At 44.5% G+C, this 25,566-nt stretch overlaps 3 protein-coding genes and 2 pseudogenes across 3 annotated transcripts; 2 read left to right on the plus strand and 3 right to left on the minus strand.

Annotated features, from left to right (window-relative positions):
* The first annotated feature begins 2,946 nt into the window (after positions 1-2,946).
* Positions 2,947-4,151, plus strand: LOC149114283 (uncharacterized). Its single transcript, XM_089287349.1, has one exon. The coding sequence runs from the start codon at positions 3,165-3,167 to the stop codon at positions 4,149-4,151; it is 987 nt and encodes a 328-aa protein (XP_089143475.1). The 5' UTR covers positions 2,947-3,164.
* Positions 4,152-9,681: 5,530 nt separating this feature from the next.
* Positions 9,682-10,716, minus strand: LOC149114284 (uncharacterized). Its single transcript, XM_089287721.1, has one exon. The coding sequence runs from the start codon at positions 10,714-10,716 to the stop codon at positions 9,721-9,723; it is 996 nt and encodes a 331-aa protein (XP_089143847.1). The 3' UTR covers positions 9,682-9,720.
* A 71-nt stretch (positions 10,717-10,787) lies between these two features.
* On the plus strand, positions 10,788-12,373 carry LOC149114285 (uncharacterized; annotated as a pseudogene).
* Positions 12,374-12,451: 78 nt separating this feature from the next.
* Positions 12,452-13,657, minus strand: LOC149114286 (uncharacterized; annotated as a pseudogene).
* Positions 13,658-14,721: 1,064 nt separating this feature from the next.
* LOC149114287 (uncharacterized) lies at positions 14,722-16,479 on the minus strand. The gene has a single exon (XM_089286760.1). It carries the CDS (start codon positions 16,162-16,164, stop codon positions 15,712-15,714), a length of 453 nt encoding a protein of 150 aa, XP_089142886.1. The 5' UTR covers positions 16,165-16,479; the 3' UTR covers positions 14,722-15,711.
* Between the last annotated feature and the right edge of the window lie 9,087 nt (positions 16,480-25,566).

Here is a 25,566-nt window from a genome sequence, read left to right on the forward strand (position 1 = left end):
ATGGAAACAAAAACTTTAACTCAAGAACTTTGATAATGTTCAATATTGCGCTCAGAGTTCATTCATAGTTCATTCATCTAATCAGTCTATTCAATGTCAATGCCTTGAATGTCACTTTCGCTTTGGGTACGCTTAGCTTGCATATAAAGAGGGTGCTTAATGAATTTGGAATAGGGGAGGGGGGTGCTTATTAGGTGTTTATTATACCATATACCATCTACGGGTATGTACATAACAAACTGACAACGCGACCAGCTCCCGTTGTCTTGCACCAGTAAATAACCCAGAGGCCATTGATCTTAATTCCGTTTAAGTCTGAATTTTTTCCGGCTTAGATATCATCACAGCTGCTTAAGTTGTGTATGTAAGAGCTGCATGATCATTCATGTTTTTGCATTAATTAAAGTTTATTATTCGTTCACGAACATGTGCACCCTCCCTTATTATGGGTAGCCAGCATTCCTATCATTTGTGTTTTTAATTTATAACAATAATTATTATAATAAATTATTTCTAGATCTGGGGTGAAATAAAAGTGTTTGTTGTTTTGTTTGTTGTTGTTGTTGCATATGTTCACTGCTTCTGTATATATAGACAATAGCTTCTATTTGGTGCGAAAAAATGCTCGGAAATTTTTCCGTGGACAATATCTGTTCTGCGGAAGGGAACAGCTTTCGAGCTTCGAGAGTGAAGTTCGAGGAAAACTGTGAGTTCCGAGGAACAGATAATGTCCAAGGACAAATATCCGATCATTTTTTTTAAAGTCAATGGAGGCTATTGGAGGAGGCTATTGGAGGAGGCAATCGTTTGGAGGCAATTCGTAGATTTTTATTTGAGACTCTTTCAGATAGGGATGACTATGTTGAAGTCGACACCCTGACTCAAGTTGTTAAATTTAGTTCCTGATTAATTTTAACCCATAGTTTAGTTTATCACTTGTAAATCATAGCTCCTGTGTTAATCAAAATATGTAAAACACACATGTAAAGTGAGGGTTCTGGCACAGCGGGTAGCAAGGGGACAACAACCGTCCGAAAAAGACACCCAGCATCTTCTCCTCGGACTAAAGCTTCGGAGAAGGTGCTGGGTGGCTTTTTCGGACGGTTGTTGTCCCCTTGCTACCCGCTGTGTCCAGAGCCCTCACTTTACATGTGTGTGTCACGCAAACAGTAGTAAAAATTGGGCGAAAAAGCGGGTCCAGCGAAGCAGCAATGTCCGCAACGTCCGTAATCAATATGCGCGGATGTGCCACCTTGACTAGTATTTACAAAAATGTGCCAGAATTTTTTTCCTATTGGACAAGTGTATGCACAGTGTATACGCCTACATGGCTGCCGCAAGATATTCGCCCGATGTTCTGCAAATGTTCTACGGCCCAATACCGAGGGAGGAAAAAACAAACCTTTCCGAACCGTTAAAACCCGATTTTACCGCATTATATGACGGGTTCCAAATATCCCAAAACAATTTCCAAGAATGGCTCCGTGTGTGGAGAATGGATATATCCCAAAGGAATCCAAACAAGAAAGATCTTTTAACGTTTGCAAGAGAAAACAAAGAAAAGATCAATGATTTGGTTGAACAAGAAACCCAAAGGTTAAATAGCGTTAAAGTTAGTTTTGGGTTACAAGTAAAGTTTTCAATAGAAAGAAACGGCGAAACGCAACTCATGGAGCACTATTTTCAAGACGGCAAACCGCACGTTTTCGAAAGGAATGATGAGGAACAGATAAAACAAAAATTCGATGAATTCATTGAAACCGCAAAAGGAGAAATAGAGCACTGGTCTGAGAAAGGATCAGGATGGGAAGTTGAAAAGATACAGATCGCGTACGTGAATGTTGCACGCTATCAGTCACTTCGCGGAGGGAGCTATTTGCCTCTTCCAGCCAAACTGGCAAAAAAGAAAGCAATAATCAACGTGCAAAACAAAGACAACGAATGCCTGAAGTGGGCGATCAGAGCCGCCTTATTCCCTCCAAAAGACGGAAAGAACCCGCAAAGACCAAGCAAATATCCGGTTAACGACGGTATCGACTACGTAGGCATCGATTTCCCAAAACCGGTAAAACAGATAGAAAAGCTCGAGGCACAAAACCCGAAACTCGCAATTAACGTATTTGGCTGGGAAAACGATTGTGTGATTGTGCACCGGGTAAGCCGAAGACAAGCGAATATGCCGCGGATAAACCTGATGTTAATCGAGTCAGGGGAAATTCAGCACTATTGTTACGTAAAAAGAGAAAGGGCTTTGCTTTTCGATCAGAGCAAGAACAGAAACGCAAAGCACTTTTGTATGCTGTGCTTAACCGGTTTCTCAAGAGCAGACTTGCTCGTGTGTCACAAAAAATATTGCAACGGTGTGAATGGCAGGCCGACAAGGATTGAAATGCCAGAAGAGGGGGGAAACATCCTTTCCTTCCAAAACTACAAAACCAGATGAAGATGCACTACGTTATTTACGCGGACTTTGAGGCAATTATCAGAAAGATTCTGGGATGTGAGTGTGAGAGAATGCAAACAAGCTATACAGAGAAGACTGAAAGGCACAAGGCATGCGGGTATTCTTTCATGGTTGTGAGAAGCGACGGTAAAGTGGTATGTTCAAAGGCTTATAGGGGCGAAACTGCGGTGGGAAAGTTTTTAAGTGACATTCTGCAGGAAGAGGAGAAAATAAGAGAGAGTTTGGCCACCCCAAAGCCGATTGTGATGACGGACGAAGACTGGGAAAATTTCAAAAAAGCAACTGATTGCCACATTTGTAACAAAAGTCTGATAAAAGACGAATTCTTGGATTCTTTACCTGTTGGAACATCGAAGAAGTCGGTGAAGAAGGCAGTGAAAAATGGAGTTATTGGGGCCAAGGCCACAAAAGATGTTTCTACATGGCACAGAAAGAGCAGAAATGGGGCGTTCAAAGGCTAAAAAGGCTGGAAGACGAAAAAGACCAGTTGGAAGCAAAATCACAGGAAAACTGTAAGTACTGTGGAAACCCTTTACTTCAGAAAAACTTCAGAGACGCGGTAAAGGACCATTGCCACATAACGGGCAGGTACCGCGGAGCCGCGCACAGCGAATGCAATAAGAAATTGCGAATAAACCCCAAGACGGACCAAATACCAGTTGTATTCCACAACCTGAGGGGCTACGACGCGCACCATTTAATGCAAGCGATGTCACAGCTGCAGAAGGAGGTGAAATGCGTCGCCAACAACATGGAGAAATACATCACAATTTCCGTCGGAGGTCTGCGTTTCATCGACAGCTTGAACTTTTTGCAAGGAAGCCTTGATTCACTTGTAAGCGCAACACCGAAGGAGTCGTTGAAAATAACATCAACGATTTCAAAAGGCAGCGACCTGCTTTACAAAAAAGGGATCTACCCTTACGAGTACATGGACTCATGCGGGAGATTCGGCGAGACAAGGCTTCCGGACAAAGAGAAGTTTTACAGCAAGCTGAACGACGAGCACATAACAGACGAAAAGTACGCGCAGGCGCAGGCTGTCTGGGAGGCTTTTGGATGCAAAAAGCTGGGCGATTATCACGATGTTTACGTGAAAACGGACGTCGCGCTGCTGGCGGATGTTATTGAGAACTTTCGAAACCTGTGCCTTGAGCAGTATGGGTTAGATCCGGCGCATTATTACACGTCGCCAGGCCTCTCTTGGGATGCTCTCCTGAAAAAGACGGGGGTTGAGCTTGAGCTCTTCACAGACTACGAAATGCATCTCTTCGTGGAGAGGGGAATGCGGGGCGGAATCTCCATGGTGAGCAATAGGTACGCCAAGGCAAACAACCCGCTAGTACCGGGATACGACCCAAGCAAGCCAAAAAAATTCATCATCTATCTCGACGCAAACAACCTTTACGGATGGGCGATGAGCATGCCTCACCCGATAAGAGATTTTAAATGGAAGCGTGTCATGCCCACATTGGAGGATATCTTGAATAAGAAAGAGAACGATAAACATGGGTGGATTCTCGAGTTCGATCTTGAATACCCTGCAGAACTGCACGAGAAGCACAACAGCTATCCCCTGGCGCCGGAGAAAAAGGCCGTAAAAAAGGAATGGATGTCGGACTACCAAAACGGGTTGATGAAAGACCTGGATCTGAAACCACCGGACAGCAAGCTGAGCTGCTGCTAACGCTTCATGACAAAAAGAACTACGTCGTGCATTACAGAAACTTGCAGTTTTATCTGAAGCAGGGCATGAAACTGAAGCGTGTGCACAGGGTGCTGGAGTTCGAACAAGAGCGCTGGATGGAGCCTTACATCCGGATGAACAGAGTTCAGGAAGAAAGCGAAGAGCGACTTCGAAAAGAACTTTTACAAGCTCATGAACAACTCCGTTTTCGGCAAAACCATGGAAAACCTGCGTAACCGCGTTGACATAAAAATAGTGCGCAGCAAGGAGACGGAAAAAATAAGGAAATTGATCGCCAGCCCTTTGTACTCAAGGCATGTTTTATTTTCAAACGACATGGCGGGGATAGACATGCGAAAAAGCAAGCTGCTTCTCAACAAGCCGGTCTACTCGGGGATGACGATCCTTGACAGCAGCAAGATCCTGATGTACGACTTCTTTTACAACGAGCTTAAAAAAAAGTACGGCTCGAAGTGCGAGCTCTTGTACACGGACACCGACAGTCTTCTGATTCTGATCGAAACAGAAGACGTCTACGAAGACATGAAAAACAACATGGACCTTTACGACACGAGCGACTACCCGAAGGAGCATCCTCTGCACTCAAACACGAACAAAAAGGTCTTGGACAAAATGAAAGACGAATGTGCAGGAACCCCAATCGCAGAGTACGTTGGTCTGAGACCGAAAATGTACTCCATCTTGAAGTCGGACGAAAAAAATATCTAAAAAGCGAAGGGCGTGAAAAAGAGCGTCGTCAAGAAACAAATAACGCATGAACAGTACAAGGAAACGCTTTTCGGTGCGAAGCAGCAATGGCATGGAATGAACTTTCTTCGAAGCGAGGGACACGAGATCTACGGCATGCATCTTAACAAAATTTCGCTTTCGCCATTTGATTCAAAGCGATGGATAGGTGACGATGGTATCTGTACGAAACCTTACGGGTACACCAACATGGATATATTGTCAACATTAACTGATGATGAACTTAGAGATTTGGAAGCCGAAGTTTCAAAGTTGCTGGTCGAGAACAAATTCATGGAAACCCTCTTCTAAACACTTGACTACTTCTTCTTTCGCGGGTAAGGATGGTGGTGGTGTTAGCCAGTTCATAAAATTTGCGAGACGGATCTTGTCATCTCGCGCGCTGTCCACGATCCAGTCGATAAGTTTTATGGGAGCGTACTTGTATTGTTCTCGAGCGTTTTCATACTCCGTGGCCACCTCGCCAACCAAGAAAAGTTCTTTTCCGTGGCCGAGAACAAATTCATTGAAACGCTCTGCGAAATATTTGACTTCTTCGTAGTGGCTCTTCCCTTTTTCTTTCGCGGAAAACTCAATGGCCCAGTAAAGAAAATCCTCGATGTCCACAATGGCTGACATGGCGAGATATAACAGATTTCTTTTTCTTCAAAACGAAAAAATCCTGTGCGCATTCACGGAAGCGGAAGTTTCAAAGTTGCTCTGGGGGTAATTGTGTGTTTGGAGGGACAACGAGCAGCTCTTCACGCACGAAGCCGCGCTTGGGACCGTCGCGCAGATAGTAGAGAACGGGCTGATCCGGTTTGATGAAAGACCTTTCAATGTTGTAAACTTTCAAAGGCCAGATTGGGTCTGTGGCCCTTTTTACACCGCCTTCAAGCTCGCCGGGCTGGTAGAGATAACAAACTTGTACAAGAGAGGGGGGTATTTTTTCGCTTTTTCCAACAGGCCTCGAGTAAGGTGTCGACGGCCTTGCATAAACAGATTTTTCTTTGATGGCAACGGCGGGTTTCTTCCCGATAAGGCTTGTGACCTCGTTGTTCAAAGCCGAAACAACTTCTGGAAGTCTTTTCACCAAGGCAGTGGACCGCTTGCCCTCAGGGAGTCGCATTTCCACGGCGTACTGGTGGCCGAACAAGCGCTCAGTCAGGGTGCGGTTGAAACGTTCGACAATGGCCTGGTCGCGGTGAATGTCAACGCGCCGGATATATGTTTTGTGCTTGTCCATCTCTTTTGTGACAGCGCCCATGAACTTGCGCCCGGGGTCAACCTGCAGCATTTCAGGCCATTCGAAGGGCGAGCGCTTTTAAATCTTCTCAACGGCCAGGGCGACCTCATCAGAATTTTTCGAAGTCAGGGGTTCGGCCTCTTTGTAACGTAAAAAATTTTAAAGGAACCGGAAGGCTACGTAGCCCAGAGCGAGCGCCCCGGCGCCCACGAACGCGAGTTCACCCTTTTTCTGCTGCTCACTTGGCTGATAGAAATCTGAGAACTTGGGCTCCTTGGGGGGTACCATCTGTTCGTCAGGATCCGCCTGGTTGTAGAGTTTGAAGGCGTAGTCCGTGTTGGTGAAGTTCTGCTTGGCCTGCTCCTTTGTTTGCGCGTTGGTCGCAATCCAGTCGAGAAGTTGTGTTCGGTCTCGCGTGTATTTGGCGTAAGCCGCTTGATAATCTTCGAGAGCTTTGTCGTGGCGCTTTTTTTCTTCAAGCGCAGCTTTGTCGCCCCCGCCAAGCGTCCTCGTCAGATAATTACCACCGATAAAAGCCGTGGCGTTCAACACAGCCCCGCCAATCATGATCGCGATGCTCGCCATTATATATCTTGTAAATCTTTTTTTAATTGTCGCCGTATGGCTGCGGGGGTCCGTAGGGAGGAGGTGAAGGGCATTTCTCCGGTAATGGAAAGTGCTCAGTATCAAGATCCTCGAAGTCTTCAACCGACCAAACAAAATTTATGGCATCAACGGTACAATCAAACATCTTGTATGTGAAAAATAACAGCGCAACCGTTCTGAGGGCTTTGATGGTGAAATAAGAATTTTCTGATCCTCGAGGTATTTTTTGAGCCCAATGCTGCCCGCCATGACGGCGGTGAACTTCACGTAATTCATCGGGCTGCTGCTGGGATAAGAAGTGAAATTCTCTTTCACAACCTTTTTTGCGGCCCAGCCGATGCCCGCGGCTAGTAACGTGAGAGTTGCGGCCTCAATGACGGTCTTTACAAGCTTGTTGTCGGACATGGTGCGTTTGATATAAGTAAAGAACGAAAGTTTAAAACAAAATTAATCTGTCTTTCCCGCTTGCTCTTTATTTCGATTTGGCTGCCTTTCTGGGAATTCCAGGCAAAAACTTTGTTTTGGTGATTCCGCACACAGCACACTTCACTTTTAGCAGTCGCCGGTTGCTTTTTGTACCAACAATTTTCACTGTTCCTCGGACGTTCGACGTCACTCGCCCGTCTTTCACGCAGTAGACTTCCATCTGAGTATATTTTCATAAGCTTGTCTCCAAACTGTGTTAATTTAATCTGTCTGTTCTTCCTCTTCTTCTTCTTTCGCTGCTGCTTCTTCTCTTCTTCTTAGTATTCGTTCTAGTCTTCTTCTTACTTCTTCTTGTATTTCTCTTTGCCTTTTTCTTTCTTCTGCGCCCTTATCAGCAAACATTTCGTTGGTAAGATGCGCCACCTTTTTGATAGCTTTTGCGGTAAATTCGAGCCATAATACCGAAATTCCGCCAATTGCGGCTGTAGAGATGAGAAGATGCGCAATGGTTGGGTTCGACATCGCGATATACTTTACACCCAAAAGTTTAAATCATTTTTTTAATCCTTTTCGCTGTGTCGCGCGAGCAGGTTCTGGCTCGACACGCGCGGGCTCAGGCGCGGGCACCGGTGTTTTTATTTTGTCAAATGCGGCATTGGCCACACTCTTGAGCTCTTCCCGTTTGTAATAAATCCCGAGAAGTGAAACGCCTATGCTGCCAATAGCAATCCATTGGTTGGTGCTGAGGCCGCTGCTCTTTGCGCTTTCGCCTTCTGTTGTCTGGGCTGGCTCAGGGGCTGGCTCAGGGGGCTCTGTGGCGGCTTTCGTCTTATTTTTCCCGAGAGCCCTATAAGCCTCGGCATCTTTCTTCTGTTGTTCCCGGGCCTGCCGCGTTCTTTCAGAAACCATTTTGTCAGCGGCCACACGGTTGGGATATTTACGCGAGTTGTTGCAGTCGGAGTTGTCGCTTGCTGTGTGATATCGGCGGCAGGTGCTGCCTGGGTCTCGACCTGAGGTGCGCTCTCGGATTGTTCGGTTGACATTCTGAGGCGAACCGTATTATAAGCAAATGAAAAAAGTTTAACTGTTAACAATTTGTCCGCAAGCCCTCAGCAGTTGTTGATGAATGCTGCCCAGTTATTTTGCAGTTGCTGAGCCGGGTACTTCATCAACACCCTCAAGCGGATAGCCGTGTTCATCACGAGAAGGATGGCTCTGCTCCGGCAACTGTGGACTAAAATCAACATGTTTAGTGGTGATGAACACCGCGTTGGCCGCAGCAAGAAACCGTCCGCACTTCAAAGCAACGTTGCCGGCCAGATTGGAGAGCTCTTTGTTCAAGATGTAGTCGTTTCCGAGTTCTTTTTGGTAAACGTCGATGTCTTTGATTTTGACGGTTATTCCGACCACTTTGGTTGCAAGAAAAATGAAGCTGTCGATCAGGCTTTCTGTTGTCTTTGAGCCCACGTACGTCTCGTAGCGTTTGGTGAATTTCTCGACCTCTTTGTCGCTCAGGCGCCTCACCTGCTCGTGGGTTAGCTGCACTCCGATGGCCTTTTTGGCTTTGCCTGTGGACACGAGCACGGCCAGCTGCTCGCGAAGAGCAGGAATGTCAGGTCCGGAGAAAGTTGGAACAATGCCACCTGCTGGCCCACTCGGCTCGGGCTCGGTTTGAAGAAGGTTCATAACTTCTGCAAACGCGGCCTCTTCACCCATTGTTCAAGGCTATACGCAGCTTTCATTTTTTTATTCAAATAACTTTACCCCGTACGGGTGGCGAAGCGCGAACACAAGATAAGAGAACTTCCGCTCTTTCAGCTTTGAAACCAGACCTTTGTACTCATCCAGGGAGAGCTCGCCGGCGTAATCATCGAAGATGGCTTTCATTGTCCTGGCCGAGGGGGTGTAAAAGAGGACGATCACCGCAACGTTCTCCCGGAAGGAAGATGTGATGCCGGTCAACTTCTCGGTCAGCACCCAAACGCTGATGCCCATATGGCGGGCAGAAAAGGCGAGATTCACCAGCTCGCCTGTACGCCCTTTCACGTCTTTTGAGGCTGCGCAGTCGTCGAGGATTATGAGCGTGTTGGTGCCCTCGGAAAGCCATCTCACGAGCTTCAACCACTTTTCCACGTCGTGCTGATCGCAGACTATCACATCCATTCTTGGATCGTTTTCGCCAAGCCGGTGGTAGGTCTTGTTGTGCGTGAAAGTCGGGCAGATGAGAACGATGTAGTCGAACTTTCCGCGGAACGGGCCGTAGAGCTGGTCCACCATGAACCTCGATTTGCCTGAATTGGTCGGCCCCACAATGAGATCGTTGAAGGGTATCTTGCTCGGGTCCATGTTATATTCATTTCTGTACAGATTCCATCTGTCTGTCCATAATGTTGAACTGGTGGTCGGCGATGATGAATACGTGGCAGTTCAAATCGCCTGAGCCTTCGGCTTTCCTCTTGATTTCCAGCTGGACGCCGTCTGTACTGTTCACAATGCGCCTGCCGGTTCCGTGCATTTCTTGGTCCGCCATGGAGCGCATATCAATCAGAAGCCCGAAATTATCTCCGGTGTAAAACTTTGTCGCATCCATGTGCTCGGTTTTATTTTTTCCTTCACGAAGAAACGTTGGGCCTCTTCCCACATGTCCTTGCCTTCGACACCGTTGTTGTAAATCATGTTGGGCGAGCCGTTGATCGTGACGCTGACTTTCGTCAGATCCGAGAAGACGTATTTTTCTGAATCTCTGGTGCCATCAGCATACGGCTCTATGAACAGCAGCAGGATGGTTTTTAGCGACCTTTTTTGGGCGTCGACTTTGATGTTCTTCCTCGTGTCGGTGTCTTTTTTGAAGGTCACCACTTTGGAACGCATCACGTGGTCATAGGCGAACTCTTTTCCGCTGGAGTAAACGCTGTGCGCCTCGTCTGCCAGAGTCTTGCTGCGGATCATTTCGTACTCGAGCTGGATGTTGGTCAGCTTGTATTTCAGCTGGGAGCTCTTGACCACATGTGCAGCTTCAGCAAAGGTTATTTCGAATACGAGGTCGTTGTAAAGGGCCTGGGGGTAGAAAACGCCGTGATCAGTTAGGATCTGATGGTCAAGCCTGATCCGGTACTTGTTCCCGTACACCTCATTCAGCTTGTTTTCAGCGTCGACGCCCGAGTCTTTCTTGTCTTCCGCGTCTGAGCGGATCTTGCATAGATCCTCGCTCTGAATCCCTTCGAGAATCCTGTTGTCTCGTTCTTCCTGCGAAAGGAAAAGGTCATCAAAGATTTTGTAGATGCCGTAGCCAACCGTGTCTTGCAGGGTAGTGCCTCCGAACCTCACGTGCAGCCTGTCAACGAACGCCCGCGTGACGTTCTGGACAAGGAAGTTGTTGGCGTGCCCTCCAGAAACGTCGATATTAAAGATAAGCGCTAGCGAGCCCGGCACCAGAACCTCGTTCACGTTTAGCCTGGGCACTGAAACATACAGCGTGTCGCCGGGTTTGGCTTCAGTGCGGGAAAAGATGATTCGCTTGACCGCGCGCTCGGCCTGCATGGCGCGTAATGTCTTTTTGCGGTACGTTGGGCGAAGGTTCTCTGGCGCTGACATTGTATATAAAACACCGGCGATTATTTCTAATTTGAAAAATAATAGGCTTGAAATATATCGCTATGTCGAAAGGCGGCGAATTTGGTTACGAAGACACGGACCTTGACAACCGGATTGACCACGACGATGATGGTGATGGAGAACAAGAGGTTGACACAACCCATCCTTTTCAGCCAGGCGCGGCGTCCACTCCCTACCAACCTGGCGACCCCTACCACGGAGGCGAACAAAAGGAAATGCCTACTATGCAGCACGAGCAGTCCGGCCTGCCTGACACTTCTTACGCCGAGACATCATTTATTAGTGCAGAAGATATCCTTTTGCTTGAAGCAGATTTGGAACGGCAAGGTATCATAGACCGGTTAAAAAGAGTGTTTACCGGGTTTAAAGAAATTAGTTTTGCAATTATGAAAGGCACCAGAGGAAAAAACAAGGGTAAATTTGTTGCAATAGGCAGGGATGGAGGTGAGTACAAGATTATGAAAGAAGACGGGACAGATTTCATGAAAAGTTTTATAGACAAATTTAAAGACAAACTTGGGCCAAGAGCTGCAGATGTCATTTCAGAAGACCGGGATACTATCAGAGAAATGAAACAAAGACTGGTAGAAGCTGAAAACCAACTACAACAGGCGGAAACACTCTCTTCGCAAAGAGAAGAAGAAAAGAAAGAAGTGGAAGCTCTGAGACGTAAAATCGAGCAAACTGATGCTAAAATTGATGCCATTCAGGATGAACAAGGTTCAAATTTTGAAAGTGAAGCAGAGCTTCGCAGGCTGAAAGAACTGAAAAAGAACTATCAAAGCGATCTTGAAAACAAGACAAAAGAATTGGACTTGCTTACAAAAACAGCAAGAAACAGAGAAAAAGAACAAGCCAAGATTGACAAACTCAGGGCCAGCATCGCTGCGAAAGAAAGTGAAAGAAACGCCATGGAAGAAAGGCTCAACCAAACAAAACCGTTGGACGACCTGAAAGAGCAGGAAAGCGAGCTGCCGCGCCAAAACGAGGAAGACCAGGCAATCATCCAAGATGAGAATGCCTCGCCCTCCGACAAAGAAGATGCAAGAGAGAGGGTGGCAGAAAGAAACGAGGAGCTCGCGCGTTTGCAAACTCAGATCGCGGAAACGGAAAGGGGGCGGCCTCTCTTGGAAAGGGTCAAGGAAATCTTCAAAAAACATGCCGTGACATTGACCGCTATTCTTCTCGCCGCCGGGGTCACAATCGGAGCTGTCATCGGGGCCCTCACCAGAGGTTTGAAGGCCACCGGCAAAGCTTTGGGAAATGGCCTCAAAGATGTTGCCGCGAAACTTGGTTCTCTGCAGCCCGGGCTGTTGGCTCGATTGTGAGCTTTCTTTTCAAAGCCGCCGGCCAAGTCGTCGGGTTTCTGGCCGAGCACACCTGGCTGCTTATTCTTGCCGCGGTGGCCTTTTTGTTCGAACAATATTTTAAGAAGCAGCGTTAACTTTACCTCCAAGCCATGAACAGCAAAGCCGATAATCCGACTACACCGACGATAACCGCCGTTTTGTTAATTTCATGTTGCGGTGTTTTATCTGGAGCCGTGGGCTCAATTTTTTGCGCCGTCGGCTTTGCTTGCTGAGTTTCGGCTGAAGATGGTTTCCTTGATTCGGCTGTTGCGGCTTTGTGTATCGGGTTGGACGGATGGCTGTTGGGCGGGTTAATTTTTGATGGGCCTCCTGCCATGATTTTGAGCCCAACTTTTTTTGTCTCCGGGTTTACCTCGTTGTTCACTCCCAGTTTCATCCCAGAGACCGCCTGTTTAAGCTTGTTGTTGTAGCCGATCGTGCTTGCTGTGTTGATAATCATTTGTGCGGGCATAAGCCAGGCCATGGAGGCTACAGCAAGATTGAGCCTGACCTTCGCTTGATCCACCGCGAGCTGGTACCTTTGCACGCTCTTAGCCAAGTCGGGCTGTCTGATCGCGTCTTCTACCAGCACCAGGAACTCGCTTTGGGCTTCTCTCGCTCGGCCGCCCGAACCGAGAATGCTGCTGCGGACGTTGACTTGCGCGCCCAGGATGCAGTAAACGAAAGCCTCGATTGACTGGTTGATTCTCGACAAGCCCACCTGCGTCAAACCTGATGCTGTGTTTGGCGCGAACCAGTCCGATTGGGTATCAGAAGCGGTCCCCGGCTCGATGTAATAAATCAAGTCCCCTTGAATAGCTTTGCCGCCTTAATCACTGAATTTGTTCCATCCCGGGTATAGGTAGTCAGTTTTCAACGCGCCGCTCGCATAGACGTAAACGCTTCCCAGACCGTGGTTTGCCCCGTGCGTGTAGCGGAAATCACTCGACGGATCTATACCGAACTCGTTGCATATCCTTTTGTACGAAGCAACGTCATAATGATTATTGTATTGGTTGAAAGGCGGGTCTCCGGGCAAAGCGCTCATGCTCTGAATTCCTCCTAGGTGGTACAAAATGCGCCTGACCGTGAAATACACGTGGAATTTGTAGAAAGCTCTTATCTGCGGGGGGAGATTCATCCCGTTGTCAAAGATTTCGCGAGAAACTCCGCAACCTTGTGTCGCGCAGAAAACCGCGAAGTTGAGCTGTTACGGCCAATATTTCATGTCGGGCCCTCCTAACAAGTGTTTTGATTCGACTGCAGAAGTGTGCCTGAGTTTGGTTTTTTGAAATATTTCTCGGAATTTTGTCGTGAAATATTGGTCAGGCGTGACGTAGATTTGGATTGCGTCGTTGAATATTTTTTTCAAGCTTGGCGCTTTGCCGTAGAAAGGTACCGCAGGGATGGGCAAAGAAATTTGTGAGCCAAGCGGCGACAATTGGTAAGGAAAACCCCCGCTGTCTCCCAAACCGGGCGCTTGTTTCATTTCCTCGCTCCAATATTTTCTGTCTGAGCCGAAGACGCTTTGAAACGAGCCTTCGCTTTCCTTGAAAAAACCTCTGCGGTTACGTTTTTTTTTCTCGTCGATCATTGCTTGTGAAATGAACCTGCTTTTGTCCGCTTTTGGAAAGCGGTTTAAAAAGTTTGTCCAGGCCTTTTTCTTCGCAGCATCTTCTATTTTCAAAAACTTGGGATCACCAAACCCGGGGTCTTGACCGATATCGTCCCACACATTCGGCACTGTATTTGAACACGATTTTATTTGTTGAATATAAAATGGTTGTTCTCACTATTGTCACGCAACAGAACGGGCAGAGAATATCTTTTGAAAAACCGATACCGAAAGTCCATTTCATGAAACTCATATCTTGCAGTTTGTACAACAGCTGGGACATTTTGAAAAAAGAAGGTTCAGGCTCCATGGGAGATAAAAACAAAGATAGAGCTTTGTCAGTTAGTAAAATACCCCCAGGGCATTATAATTTAGAAAGCATGGCAAAACAAATAGACGGTCTGTTCGACAAATATCACTATAAACAGTTGGAAACAGAAATAAACCAACCCGTTGGCCCGCTTGTTATCAGAAATTTTGGGGCAAAACCGATTGACCTTGATCGCGATTTAGCCAATTTGCTTGGTATTGGGCGAAAGTTGGATCTTACAACATTCGTAAAACGGCTTACATATCCAACGACATATTTTATTCATTGTAATTTGATCGACACAGAACGGAATCTGTTCAATGGCAAAAGGTCAGACGTCTTAGCCCTGTTTGATGTGAAAGGGAAGCCTTATGAAAAGGTGAGCTACCAGGGTTCTCCGCAACAGGTTTTGCGAGACTGCTCCACGGACGAGTTCATAAATAGCATCACTATTAGCGTCAAAGATGAAAATAGCGAACCCTTTGATTTCAAAGGCTTCCCTCTTCTTTTTGAATTAGAGTTCTCAAACTCATTAATTATTCATGAGCTGATGACCCAATCAGCTCGCATCAATTGGGTCAGGTGCATGTATGTTGATACCCAATGAACATACCGATCAACACACGGTAGATTAGTTCAAAAACTGATCAAGACACTGATCAAGAAACTTGAATTTTAATCAGTCTTAATTATAATTCTAAATACAGCATTTTTCCCGCTTAAATCATTGCCTACAACAACAATACAGCAACATATTATTCCTTCTTAGACATCGTTACATTAATTGTACAGTTTTTGAATTTTCCTTTCTGGAAAACAACATCCGTTAAAGATTGATCCTGTTTCTCTGTGGTAAAACATGTAGTTGTACTAACAACACTTGGACCTAGGATCTTTGAAACTTTAGACACATTTTCTTCTGTAGGCTTTTCGTACTGTAACAATGCATTAGAACGATGCCCCGACCTTTCGCGAATCAATTTTTCTTCAACCCCAGAATTGAACAGGGAGGAAACACAAGTAACGCGCAAACTGTGAGCGGTTTTGCGTTTAAAGCCTGCCGCGTCGCACATGTCAGGCAAAATCTTGTTCAAGCTGTTGATGCCTACGGGCGCTTTATCGAATGCGAACCTAGTTTTTGATGGCTTAAAGTAAAATGCAGTAACTTCCTTTGCATGAGTCTCAACTAACCCTACATACAATCTGAATATCTCAACAAGGCACGGCTCGTGCTTTTCCTCAATAGAATGACAAACGTGCTTGACCACTCGCGGCACATACTTTAGATCACAAAGACCTCCATGATAAGTTTTAGAGGCACTTTCTTCAAACTTAATAAAATTTGGACCAATTTCAAAGTTGTTTACAACAATATTTCTGTGATCTCCCCCCCCGCAACCCAAAAACTTTTCCGTTGTAGAAATAGATCGTGTTCAATAACGACTTAGCTGATGGTAGTTCCCAGCAATTTCTTTTGCCAGAATACTGCTTCTTCTTGCTCGCTCACAAACTCCTTTTCCTCTTTCTTACACTTAATGTGAAGCCCGTCTCGAACGCCATTCTTCATCTCGGCATCTAAGCAACGTCGGAAAAGGACAAACCTTCAAAAAATAACACACAAAATTAAAGTCCTGAAACAGTGCACTTTAAATTACTAACCAATTCGGTCTAAAAGTTGTCAAGTACCTTTTGTCACCAGCGTCCAGAGGATTCAAAGCTTCTGATCCATTTTTCTCCTCCAAATAACGCTTGAGGGCACAAATGATACCATAAACAGACTTCGGAGGGTATCTTTCACCGGACTTTTTAGCTACCTCCATCACAAATTTTGACAACCAATAGTTCAGCGACAGAGCGTCCATTCCAGCAATATCTACACTCACAGCGGTAACATTGTGTAAATCGTAGTCCTTGAAGAGACCGCCACAATCTAATACCGGAACTTTAACCTCTCTCAACCTCTGCCATTCGGCAAAAATGTTCACAACCCACTTGTTTTTATACTTAGTTGAAACTGGAACAGCATCATTCACCAAAACATTTTCTTGAGAAGAGGTTTTTGGAACTCGAAAACGTTCTGATCTCCACTCGATCTCCATCACGCGGCATAATGTTAATTTATTAAAAATTCAACCTTTAAAACTTGCCCACATGGCCGCATATAAAAGATTCATTTCATTTACCATATGAATAAAAAACAGACAATAGCCTATTGAGCACGCCTACTAATTACCTATTCTTCGAAAAAAATTCTCACGCTACTTTGAGAAGCCAGCTCAAAAACTCGTGCTTCGTTTTTCATCAGGGGTTCCAAACACCTCGAAACAATAAAAGCACTCCGCCTTCGGCGTCGTGCTTTCATCTGTTTCTCGGTGTTTGGAACCCCTGATGAAAAACTCGCACTCGTTTTTGATCTATTACTTAAATTAAATTTCTATATATACGCAATGTCTTCGGCGAATCTGTTGCCTCCAAGCGCACCGCCTGCCGAGAATGAAAGAAGACTCGATCCAAGTCTTCCCGAAACGACAAATGCCGAGAATTTCCGGCTAACTGAAATAAGTAGAATTGAAAAAGAAATATCTGCTGAGGTCGAGCATTACAGACTTGTGTTGAAAAAATACAAAAAAGCCCGGAAAGCGCTGCACTATTCCCTGGTTGGCCTTGCCGCCGTCACGGCAGTTCTCTCTTCTGCGCTGTTGCAACATCACTCACTGGTGTTGGAATTGTTGTCGGCGCGCCTGTTGCCGGGACAGCAGCTTTATCTGGCGCGGTTTCCACTGGCCTGTCCGTTGTCAACAAGAAGCTTGAACGCAAGGTTAATAAACACTCGAGAATCCATTCTCTGGCTATCGGGAAACATGACTCGATAAACCTCGCCGTCTCGCAAGCTCTGAACGATAATCCCGTTTCTGACACGGCGTTTCAACTGATCACACGTGAAATCCAGAAATATCGCCAGCTTAAAGAGACTTTACCCTCAAACTTTGCGCAAATACAATGAAATCCAATCCAGCCAGATATTGAAAAAATAAGAAACCAGGTTCGGGACCAGGTTCGGGAACAGGTTCGGGAAGAATATACAAAAAAAAAAACTTGCGGATTAAACAGCAGATTTGAACTAAATCTTGAGCAAAAAACACGAAACTATCTCTTAGTCTTGTTAAAAACAGATGATTGTGTTACACCGCGTTACCTTCACGCGTGACGTTGCGTGATTGGGTTACGTTACTGTCACGCGTGACGTTGCGTGACAGGCCACACAAAAGGGCAAAAATCCTGTCGGGGGGTGCTCGTTAGCTGTTCTTTTGCCTAGCCACGGGCTAGGACTTTTTCGCGCCGCTGACAAGGCGGCGGCTGTCCCGTTTTACCTCCGGACGAGGTTTGAGGTCCCGAGGGTCCTCTGAGCACCACCCAGTCTCCACTGGGCCGGGGCGGGTTCACTCGGGGTTGTCACCGTGGACGGTCTCACCCCATAACCCCTGACAAGTTCCTGTACGTGCCGTATTAGGAATCAGAGGTGGCCACCCTCACATCCAAAAGCACCATCATTTGCTCGCTGATAAACAGTAAAATTACTCAAGCTATATACATTGATCCAGTCGCCTCTCCTGTCACTTGTGGTGTTGCTTCTCTGTCCTTTGCCTAAATTTCGCAGGTTTTCACACACACGCATGCGCTTTTGGGCGGCGAGATGATGTCATGCTTGAGCCATATTTAGAGATTGTATGAATAAATTATATCCCAACAGCACTTCTGAAGGCCAAAATGATTGTGCTGTTTCACGCTATTTGCTTCATTTTCACGGAACTTTCTACACCCGTTTGGCAGAAAGAGGTCAGACAGATAACATATCAAGTCGTTGAAGCCATGCGAGAAGCAGAGGAAACCGATTGCGTCCCTTGTTCAAGGAATAACACATGTTACGAGCGATCGAACGCTGCGATCGAATCTTGCTATTTTCTCGTTTCCTCCTGCTCGCTTCACTTCGGCAGCTTCTGTGGTGAAAAAATAACTTAAAGCGCGTTGACTGGGCGTATTTTTTTGGTAAATTCTGTTCTGGTTCGTTATTTTCGGCCCAAACAAAAGAATCTTGAGTTGTCCTCCATGTTTTTCGGTAATGCGCGTCCAAGGGCCTGGGGAATAATTGGTTCCAGTCTTTTTGAGAAAAAATGTCACGCAGCTCGCAAAACTTTTGCTTCGAACGAAGGTTTGTCGCCGCCTTTTTCGCTAACGCTCCCCGCCAAAAAGGAACCACTCGTGCCAATCATAACCATCCCAGGAGCATACTTTTAAAAAATTCTTGTACTCAGGGTTGGCTTCTACGAGAGGTATTATCGGCAGGCTTAGCGTTGCTTTATGAACAGTTCCCTCCTTTTCGAAACAGGGCAAACAACACTCCTCGAAATAACAGTCCGGATATTCGAAACAAATAACCATCGGCACAATCTGCTCCCTGTATTGACAGAAAGGCAGTTTTAAAATATTCTCGTGTACCTTGTCCCACCCCATTTCCTTTTTTTCCTTTATTTTTCCTTTAATTTTATCGTTATGTACTCCTTGAGAATCATCTCACGAAGCTCCGGAGGGAGATTTTGTATGGCCTCGGAAAGTTGAACATCGGACGAATATCTTGCGGCAGCCATGTCGGCGTATACACTGTGCATACACTTGTCCAATAGGAAAAAAATTCTGGCACATTTTTGTAAATACTAGTCAAGGTGGCACATCCGCGCATATTGATTATGGACGTTGCGGACATTGCTGCTTCGCTGGACCCGCTTTTTCGCAAAATTTTTACTACTGTTTGCGTGACACACACATGTAAAGTGAGGGTTCTGGACACAGCGGGTAGCAAGGGGACAACAAACGTCCGAAAAAGCCACCAAGCACCTTCTCCTCAGACTAAAGCTTCGGAGAAGGTGCTGGGTGGCTTTTTCGGACAGTTGTTGTCCCCTTGCTACCCGCTGTGTCCAGAACCCTCACTCTACATGTGTGTGTAAATGTACTTGTATTAAACGGTTTTGTAAATCCTTCTGTAAGTGGTTGCATAACAATCTTATTTTTTATTTATTTATTTATTTTTAATAGAAATATAGATGTGGCCCGCCTAGATTAGCCCAGGTTACCTGCGGGTTCGCGCTGATGCTATTATCAAGCATTTTTAACTTAATCTGTATATCTATTTCTGTAAAAAATGTAAATATGCGAGTCATATTAATAATAAAAGTTGTTGTTGTTGTTGTATTGTGCTTATTATCCTTGTTATCCTTCCCTATAATATTTCCTATAATATTTCATTTCTATTTCCTTTACTATTGTTTTCAATACAAGTGATCTGAAAATTGCGGAATATCACCCAGATATTCCCCAGTTTTAGCTGGGCATATTCAGTTACGTGACGCGTTTGTACCAATCGCGTGCGAGCGAAAATATTTAATGGATTATAAAGCTAGCTAGTATACGTGATTGGTTGTCAGTTTCGCATGCTGAGCTCAGTAACTGCTCGCAGTATCGTTATTGGTGATTGAATAACCGTTTACCAAAACCTGCCTTTACAGTACGTCTGCAATTTTATTAGAATGCAGAAATTTAAGCGTCAAAAAGTTTTTAATGATAAAGAAAATTGATGTAACTCTCATATGGAAAGACAGACAGCCTTCAATTCTGCTACCATTTTTTATGATAACTATTTAAATAAGACCCCATCTACATTACACCAGAGAAATTTGAAAACGTAGGTTTCAACCTGAAAAGGCATCAAACGTTTTCCTTTTTTTTTCTGGTCTTGCCTTCTTCCCTACTTGGCCATACCGCCCTTGTTTCGCCCTCTTTCCCACTCGGCCACCGCCATTCTGCCCTTTTGCGTTCGCAATTACTTAACACTCGTCCTAGTGACCATAAGAGAAAAAACTGGCTGCCAGCAGACTACCTAAATAAGAGCAGCAGTAGCCACATGCAGTCGTTAACTGCCCTTTTTTTTTTTCTGTAAGTGTTTTCGTAGTTTGAACTCATACTGCGATCGGCTCGGTTGTTATCTCACGAGAACGTTTCGAGCGTGAACTTTGCTTACCTGGATGGCTTTCAAGCAATATAATTCCTGGACCGACCCTTCCCGAAAACGATCGACATCTTTGTATGTGAGATGAACGTATAAGGCGCGATTCTCACCAAAACTTTTCACGGCATTCTGTCACGAAGAGCGAGTATTATCGCCATTATCGCGTTTCTCGTCCCCAGTTTCCACGGCCTACGAATGGAACGCCTTGGGACCATGACCCCCCTTTTGGCAACCAAAACGTTTGCATTTTATGACTCGGGCTTTCCTACGGAAGCCCGAGTAAAAACGCTTGGATATTTAATTTGTCTTTAAACATTATCTGGCTGTCATAATAACCTTTAAATAACATAAACATGCACCAGGTGGTGATCACATTGTCCAAGTTGTATTAAAAATGATATGATGATTAGTGAACTCCGTTTCTTCCAATGCCATCAGGCAGCTGATATCGAGATCTTGGTTTGGCTACAAAAATTAACGTTCAATTCTCCGCCCGTTAAGCGTTTGTGATGTAAGGATTATCACTAACGAAAAGTGACTTTTCGTTACTATTTCTAAGTTTCCAGATATTGTACATGTATTAATGTTTTTTTTTATTGTGTCATAAATTTAGCAAACGTCTCTCGGTGTTGTCTGCATGTTGTATTAGATGGCTTTTTCTTAACGGTGTGAAAACATTGAACCAAAAGAATTGCTAAAACAGGACCTAAATAACAATTCTCGATAAAATAAAAATCGTATATTATTCACTTATATTTCACTTGAGTCACAAGGTGACTTCCGCTTAGGCTGTCGAAACGTCCGGTCACCAACAACAGCTCTTTTCAGAACTACCCTCACCCGGACGATCACACTATACGAACTACCAAAAATCGTTTAACATGCAACAATGAGAAAACATCCAGAAAAAACACGGTCGCTTAAAGCTGTACTTCCACAAATCGATAGAAATACAGAGGTACCGGCCAGGGCTGTTAACATAAACATGAAGCGAGCAAAGCGAGGTTAAATTTTGAGAATCGAAATAAATGAGTGACGTTCTTTTCTTTTTGCCCCAGTGTTTCCTAAAAGAAATAGAAAACATTTTCTTCGCTTTTCTATCGCGTTGCAGACTGCTGTATATTTTTCTGTAACCAGAAGTGGAGGTTTGGGAGGACAAGAAAAGGTACTGGAACACCAGCTGCAGGCAATATTTAACTCATTAAAGCCCTGAAGCACTCGATAGCTATAGCGGGCTAATATTCCCAACTATTCTTGGTTTTTTTTCTTTTTTTTTTCTTTCCTCAATGACCGAAAGGACGACGTTTTGCTGCTGAGGCGATATATAAATATATACCTTTTTCGTGACTCGACTTTTTTCATGGCGATCTTTTATAGCTAACGCAGAAATGGTAAGGCAAAATATCACTCTCCATATCATTTTAGACCAACTCGCCATGTTGTCAGCGAAAGCAAAAAAAAAAAAGCGATCGCGGCAGCTTGTAAAGGTGAGGAATACAAAATTCGTGACATGCATGCACAACAATCAAACAACGGAAATGGTTAATCATTATATTTTCATTGCATTTGTTATAAGTCACACCAATTTAGCCTAAAAACTGAACGATTTCGTTCGTAGCTAAAACTTTGGTCTTTCCAACACTTTCTTCAACATTTTCGTCCTGTTCGATAGATTTTCTTGCATTTTCCGCCCAACATTCTGTACAGTTTTCGTATTTTGTAGTCAGAAATAATCTATGATCTATAAGGGGAACACCTTTATAGCTATGAGACTGCGCTAGCTCAATATTATCAACCTGAGCATTTGATCGATAATCTGAGAGAATTAACCCTGGACTAGGAAGTGTCAAGGAATAATACCACTTTCCTCTGGAAATAATTGACCTACATCAACTTCAAGTTAATAAATAAGTATTTATCCTCAACTCAGCCAAGACAGGGTTCACTGAAAATATTGGCAAACTTCGTAATCCGTACAATTTAAAATTCGTTCATGAAGGAAACTGACTTAAAAGGCTACATCGTAAACAAGTAAGCAAAACATGTGAAACATATTCCATTCTGTCTCTAGCCATCCTCCTGATAATTAGAATGGCCTAGAATTGTAGATTTAAAAACGAAAAAAAGTATAGTTAGTTAATATAGTTAATATTTCACTACGAAAAATTGAAATCAGTTGTCAATCTGCTCTGCGAGCAGTTGATATTATAAATTATGTTTCACATGACAATTGATGTTTTAAATTCACATTATGAAACTATGGTTTGTCTATTGTTTTAAAATGGCGTTTTTTGTGGTTAACATCATCATATTTTAGAACAGAAAATGATTTAAAAGGCTACATAGTAGACAAGAAAGCAAAACAAACGAAACATATTCCATTCTGTTCCTATCCATGCTACTGATAATTAGAATGGCTTAGAATGATGGGTTTAAAAACAACAACAACAACAAAAAACAGTTAATATTTCTCTAAGAAAAATTAAAGTCAGTTGTCAATCTACTCTGCGAGCAGTTGGTATTGCAAATTAGGTTTCAAATGAGAGTTGATGCTTTCAATCCAAATTATCAAACTGTCTGCAGCATATGGTCTGTCTGTTGTTTTAAAACGGCGTTTTTTGTCGTTAACATGATCATATTTTAAAACAGCTCTGAATAAAGCATAAATTATTATGTATGGCTTAACCAAGGGACACAAAAAAATTCCAAATAAATTGATCCTTTAACTTTTTTTATGGGCGCTCGATTAAATTTGCTTTCTGGAGGAATTTTTTTGTTGTCGCTTTTTTCATCTTTGTTTGTTTGTTTTTTTTCCCTTTTCATGTTTGTTTGTTTGTTTTTTCTTATTTTTTTTATTTTTGGTGTGTGTGTATGTGAGTGTAGGTGTGCGTTTCTGTTTCTGTTTGGTTTTTCTTTTGTTTGTTTTTTTCATTTTCGTGCTTGGTGGACACTTTTCATATGTTTCAAATGGTAAGACTGTTTGTAGGTTTAGAAGCCCAAAAGGCAGGAATTGAGTCGAACTGTCAAGATAGCTTCTCTTTATCATTCTGTCGTTGGCTTTTAATACATAATCAGCGTAAGAACAGTGGCTTAATTATTATTTTTTGTTTACATCCATGGTAGGTATTACGTTAGTGTTTGATTTTTATAACATACTAGTCGCCTTTTAGACGAGTTCTGACTTTAGGGGAGCGCATTTTTATCAGGCGAGCCCAATCTTCTTTTGGGCTTGAGAAGAGAAAAGCGTCATACGGAGTAAGAATGAGATAATGCCACTGCGGCAAATCTACTCAAGAAAACATCTATTAAGGTATCAAGGTAGGTGTATTTTTATGAAAAATGCGAAAAATATTTTTTTGGTTGTTCAAATTGAGAAGACTGAGATAAACATTTTGCAAAAAACACAATTGGGGAAAAGCCTTTTTTATTTTTTTAAGATAGAGGAAAAAAAAAATTTGAATATCATTAACCCTTTACGGCGCGTTGACACCTCTAATTAAAATTCACCGCCAGTTGTCACATGTAGCGCGAATTGCGGTATGATGTTTCATTTGTGCACGCGAACTGTTCTAGATCTGGTTGTTTGATCGCAAGTTAGCTTTCATTCTTGGCAAATTTTCTTTATGCCAGGACGAAAACGCAAGAAAAGTTCTTGCCCATTAGTAGCAAAGGGCGCTTATAGGGGCGGTAACCAATCAGGAGACAGGGATTACACCACGTGACCACAAAATTCTCATACATTCTCTTAAATTTTAAAATTCAAGATGGCGCATTGCTCAAGATGGCGGCCAAAAAGGTATGACGTCACGCGCGCATGCCCAAATAAGGCGATCGACAGGAAGTGAGTTTTTGAAATTGATTTTGTTGATACAGGAAGTGAAAAAATTACATTGGTGTGTATCCGTACGGAAATGACATGAAAGTGTTCGGGTCTACGACACGTTTGTCGAAGACGAGTCCGTAGCGTTTGGTCCGTGTGATGACTTTGAGATGTTTTGTGGCTGGGTTTCTCCAGAAGAAGTTCGGGTTGACGACGTTGATATTGCGTCGTTCATCGAGAGGTTGTGTGATTTCGTCGAGGAGATTTTGTCGCATGACGTCATAATTGAGTTGTCTGGATCCTCGTACATTAAGTGAGAATCCTCTGACTTTGCAGCATACTTTGCCTTGGTTGGTTTTGTAGCCGTAATTTTTGGGTCCAGCAGCAGTGAAATCGGCGATGAAATCTTCATCGTCGAGTTCGTTGGTCATCTCCCCCAGGTAATCGCCTAGCGGAACATCTGCTTGACCTAGTTTGTGCGAGTAGATCACGGAGTCGGTGTCAAAGTAGAGAACTTGTTGCTTTAACTGTTCCAAGTAGGTGTACAATTTGAGACAAGCCCAACAGGTGGTGAAAGCTGCGACGAAGATGTTGATTCGTCCGTTGTCGGGTTGGTTGTCTTTGAGTTCGGCGTAGACGACCTCTAGAGCTTCGTCGTTGGAGATTCTGACTTGTCGTATGTCGTTGAAGGGGTTGGAAACGAGGGCAAAGAGTTGCGCTGCGTTGTAAACCACTTGGGTGGTGGGTTTGTGTAGATTTTCACCGAGCTTGCACCAGAGAGAGTTGAGCATGAGTTTGGCAGTGGCTTTACGGCCGGGGTTTTTCTGGATCATGGTTGGATCTAGAGCGATGCCTTCTTTTTCTTGGTATTGGTGCACGTAACGTGTCTTGTCTTCGGAGGTGTTACACCAGTTAGGGTAGCCAGCGGATTCCTGTTTGATTTTTAGCCAGGTGTTCACGTAATCGGCGAAGAGTCCTTTACGGCGTTGATTGGGTGGGAAATGGTGGACTTCGTGGATCTTGTTGAGCGTTTATCCCATGGCAACGGCTTTCTGGATTTCGGGTGTGCACCAGGTCCCTCGGGGTGTGCGTTGCTCGGTTGTATGAGGGCAGTGATGAGATTTCTCTAGGAGGGGTTTTATCATTTCGTTTTCCATGCACGAGCGGCCGAGCGGGAAGGTGAGTTTACCTCCGTGCCGAAAGGGTAGAACGGGATGGGATAGTTCGTGAGGATGTAGTATGTCCACTTTGGCCATTCCGAAGTAGTGGTGGATGTCTTGATCTTCGGGGTTGACGATGACTTGCGGATGTCCTACGGGGTATTCGCATTCCTTGTTGACCCAGGGATAGAGCGACGTCACGTCGACGTACTCGGTTTTCTCTCCTTGGGTCACGTTGTTCACGTGATGCAGTTTGACGGCGTTCGTGCGACCTCTGAAGAAGGCTTCTCGGGGCTCGAGCGGGTCGACGATTTGGAACGTGTCTATGAACTGACGGAGATCTGGGTCGGTTTTGACCTCCATGTCCCACTCGCATTCCCACTTGATGTGGAGCTGGTAGCCGTGTTGCCTGAAAAGGGCGTGTTTCTTGAGGGTGGACTCGTAGACTTCCTGTAGAGTG

The sequence above is a fragment of the Orbicella faveolata genome, unplaced genomic scaffold (assembly GCF_042242905.1).
Source record: "Orbicella faveolata isolate gen_17 unplaced genomic scaffold, um_ofav_v1 contig_14, whole genome shotgun sequence".
Classification (NCBI taxonomy): domain Eukaryota; kingdom Metazoa; phylum Cnidaria; class Anthozoa; order Scleractinia; family Merulinidae; genus Orbicella; species Orbicella faveolata.

What these genes read in the sequence shown, in the direction of transcription:
- LOC149114283 (XM_089287349.1), top strand. Translation starts at nt 3,165, where the DNA reads ATGCAAGCGATGTCACAGCTGCAGAAGGAGGTGAAATGCGTCGCCAAC.
- LOC149114284 (XM_089287721.1), bottom strand. Translation starts at nt 10,716, where the DNA reads ATGCAGGCCGAGCGCGCGGTCAAGCGAATCATCTTTTCCCGCACTGAA.
- LOC149114287 (XM_089286760.1), bottom strand. Translation starts at nt 16,164, where the DNA reads ATGGAGATCGAGTGGAGATCAGAACGTTTTCGAGTTCCAAAAACCTCT.